General features: G+C 32.3%; 1 protein-coding gene across 6 annotated transcripts in view; it reads right to left on the bottom strand.

The window, feature by feature from the left end:
- Nucleotides 140-3,630, bottom strand: part of LOC107618217 (peptide deformylase 1B, chloroplastic/mitochondrial) — a 7,435-nt gene continuing 3,944 nt past the window's right edge. For 4 of the 6 annotated variants that reach the window (XM_021112723.1, XM_016320216.2, XM_021112725.1 and 1 more), the window contains exons 5-8: nucleotides 2,409-2,519; nucleotides 1,494-1,556; nucleotides 636-752; nucleotides 140-529 (exon numbers count right to left, since the gene is read on the bottom strand). In XM_021112723.1, the coding sequence (XP_020968382.1) occupies nucleotides 651-752; nucleotides 1,494-1,556; nucleotides 2,409-2,519 (276 nt within the window). In that variant the 3' untranslated portion in view covers nucleotides 140-529; nucleotides 636-650. Of the gene's footprint in view, nucleotides 530-618; nucleotides 753-1,493; nucleotides 1,557-2,408; nucleotides 2,520-3,630 lie in introns of all 6 variants that reach the window. The other 2 variants (XM_021112726.1, XM_021112727.1) reach the window with 2 other exon arrangements.

The raw sequence follows: 3,630 nt of genomic DNA, 5'->3' as shown, positions 1-3,630 counted from the left end.
AATTTTTTGTATATAATATTTGGTTGTTTCTTTAAAAATATTTCAAGGACAAATATTCCCAAGAATATTATACCAGAGTATTATTAAAATAAAAATTTATTAGATGTAACAAGTGTACTAAATCTTTATAAATATAATAGTTACTCAAATTTACAACTTTTAATAATTTATTTTTTTTTAGTTACATTACATTGGTTTTTGAAGTTGGGCTTCGAGTATCATAGTAGTTTTTGGATCCCTTTTCAATACGGACTCAACAAATGCAAGAATATTTTAAAATTTTAAGAATGATCTAATTAACAAGTCTAACATGACAAAAAAAAGTGTTAGATCATCCATGCATTTGCTGAGTTAGCGTCAAAAAGGGATTTAGAGATCACTATAATTTTCTGGGCCAGATGGACTTGCGTCAAAAGGAATGTTTCAGCCAGCTTTCTCTTCGCAGAGCAGTCCCCTCCTGCTACTACTTGTGCAAACTCGAAATGTTTCGAATTCGAAATCTTCGTAGGTGTTGAGCTTACGGTTGTACCTGATATTGACCGGTAAAATAAGAACAATCATTTTTCAACAAGAAGCATAAAGTATACAGATAGGTAAAATGGAATTTATTATCACGAAAACCATGAAGCAGAGACCTGAGTCAGGTTTGATCATGATTTCCCAAAACCAACAGCATTCCTTCTTTCCCTCCTGTTTTGTATCTTTTCAGGGCTTGGTACTCCAGTCAGTTGTTCATACTTCATTTCCAAGGCCTGTAATCATTATACCCAATCATTAAAAACATTTGTATCTGAAGATGAATGATTTATGCTTCTATTATATTCTCCTTACAATCATCCTAAATTACCAAATAAAAAAAGAACTGAATATTTTTTTAAGATTCCAACACATTAGGAATATCCACATTGTACTTTGCTTAGTATTTAGGATAATGTCTAAGACAATTTTAGGATGTCATATCATAACTTAGTGTAGACATGGAAGATCTTACAGAGTTTAAGCACTAAAAACGTAATAAACTATGAAAAGTTTGTTTGTATTTGAAGCAATGAAAAGCTTCAAAACATTAGCTTATTTAAGGAAAATATAGAAATAACAAATATATAGAAATAAACTTCCCTAGAGGACTGCCATCAAGCATTAAGTTCACATATGTACAATGGGAGACATAGGCTGGACAGTTTAGGATAAAAAAAATGGATACCAAATGACCTTCTTTAATGGGGACAATTATAGTTATAGATATCGATGTATAGATACAAAAAACTATGTAAAATAAATTTTTAAATGAAAGGGAAGCTATGGTAGTCTTAGTCACATCCACCAAGAGCAAATACATGACATGATTGAATTTTTCAAATAACGGCATACCTTTGCCTCATTTACTATATCTTTAAAATATTAGTATTATCTATGTCATCATGATGTATTTCTCAGGTCATGGGAAAATCAACTAGAGACAGAATACAAAAAAAGAGTTCAGTTGTTCTAACCTGTAGCTGTTCACGGATATTACCAAGAACTTCTTCAGTCATTCTCTCAAAGAAAAGAATCCCCTGCACAGATTATTACAGGTAAGCAGTACCCACATGTTAACCAGCAGGTAGGGACATGAAATCTCGTCAGTAAACCAAAAGCAACAAGCCAATAGTTCACTTAGAAGATGCCTAACAGCCCTGTTCTCAGCTAGCATGAGAAACATGAGAGTGGATGATTTGGTGGGATTGGTGAGCCATATAATGTGGAATTATTAAGTGATGACAGAGGACTCAGCTGGATTGTGCTAATGCTATTAATAAATTGACAATTTAACATTTCAACTACACATATGATGGGTCTTACGGGGAGTTGCACTTTAAAATTAGTTGGAAAAGAATTAGGGAAACTTGACCCGAGTGCTAAACCATACAAGTCAATCATGGATTCTATTGCTAAGTGGTTGACCCCAAAACATTATAGCAGAATGGCCGCTATTTTGGGGGGACAAGGATAATTATATGCATGATACAATAATTGATTAAGTTTGAAACACAATAATTGGTTGTAATTCAATTCAATTCTCACTTTATAAATTATGGGTTCTAAATTATATTTGATTGTAATTTAATTCAATTCTCACTTTATAAATTATGGGTTCTAAATTATATTTGATTGTAATTTAATTCAGTTTCATTTCAAATTAATTCCATCCTTTTGTTTTTCTTTTTTTGGCATTCTACACACACCCTAAGCGTTTTGTGTTCCATATAATACAGGCAATTGAAGTGAAGAACATTGCTAAACAAAACCTAAGTGTTTTGGGTTTCATGTTCCTTGTCCATTGATGAAACATCATAGGTTAGTTGAAAATAATAAATAGAGGAAAAACCATTCATGTGAAACCATTTAACTAATAAAGTTGAACTAACCTGCAGATGATCAAACTCATGCTGGAATACTCGAGCAGGAAGCCCATCCAACGAGAATGAAAATCTATTTCCATTTACATCACGTGCATCAATCTTCACTGATTCAGGTCGCTAAACCACCATAATAAGAAATTTTATGGAGGTGAAAGAGTGAATAAATACTTCAGACCATCAGCGGGATAATAATCAAACAAATGAGTATGACAAGTGGGTTATGTTGTCTCAGTTGAGCACAAGTTGACAGTCCTCAAAACAGCATATAGACTTCATCCACAGAAGTCATGACTTAAGAGTCTAGATAACACTTGAACTAAATGGAATAACAAATTTAAGGACACATTTTGTGCTAATAACTTTCTCAAGGGGAAAATAAATCCTGCATGTCAACATTGAAGCTCACTAGAATGATCACTCGAGTGTACTGATGTAACAATTCATTCAAGGAGGAGCTCAAAGAAATCACTACAACATAAAAGCTTGGAGCTTAGCTTTCATGGGAAAAGCTTGATTACATATTTTATATTAATTACTGGCAAAAATTCTTTCATTTCAGCACAAGAAAAATTCTAAAACAGTCTCATCCCTTTGTTGTTTGTCATGGCAAGAAGAAAGGAACACAACAATAAACAAATATGTAGACAGAAGATATTTTATTGAAAGCGAACAAGGTATCATAAAATAAAAGAAGGAAAATATTCGTAGGTGGATAGAACATGCAACAAACTATGCTGATCCTTTTGTATGATCAATAAAGGAACACCACTAAATATCCAAGTAGATAACCAAAAGGGATACAAAATAGATATCCTTTCTGGAGCCAAGTCACCAGAAAAGCACAATGCAGATTCAGCAAATTTAGAATTATTGTTATACCAAAAAGGGCCATAGATAAAATCAACCTTCTACTTGCCCTTTACAATTAATTATACAAAAGCTGAACACACATAATGAATTTTATTTCCATAATCAGGAAAATGGAAATGACATTCATTTATCAAAAGAAAATAACAAATGAATTTTTGTTTGGTGAGAGTGAGAGAATAACTATAAGTAGATGAAAGAGGAATAAGAGACCAGTTTCAAAGTTCATAAGAGAGAAATGTTTAAAAAGGAGGTAAAAATATAAAGTTTTATGAAAGGAATCATTTTGGGCAGGCAAAATAAAAAAACAGGGGCAACTCCATATTACAAACTATTATAAAAGCACACAGAGAAAGAGAAA

The sequence above is a fragment of the Arachis ipaensis genome, chromosome B09, assembly GCF_000816755.2.
Source record: "Arachis ipaensis cultivar K30076 chromosome B09, Araip1.1, whole genome shotgun sequence".
In the NCBI taxonomy this organism is placed as follows: Eukaryota; Viridiplantae; Streptophyta; class Magnoliopsida; order Fabales; family Fabaceae; genus Arachis; species Arachis ipaensis.
Note: the sequence above shows the minus strand (reverse complement) of the source record. Positions and strands in the feature narration are given on the sequence as shown.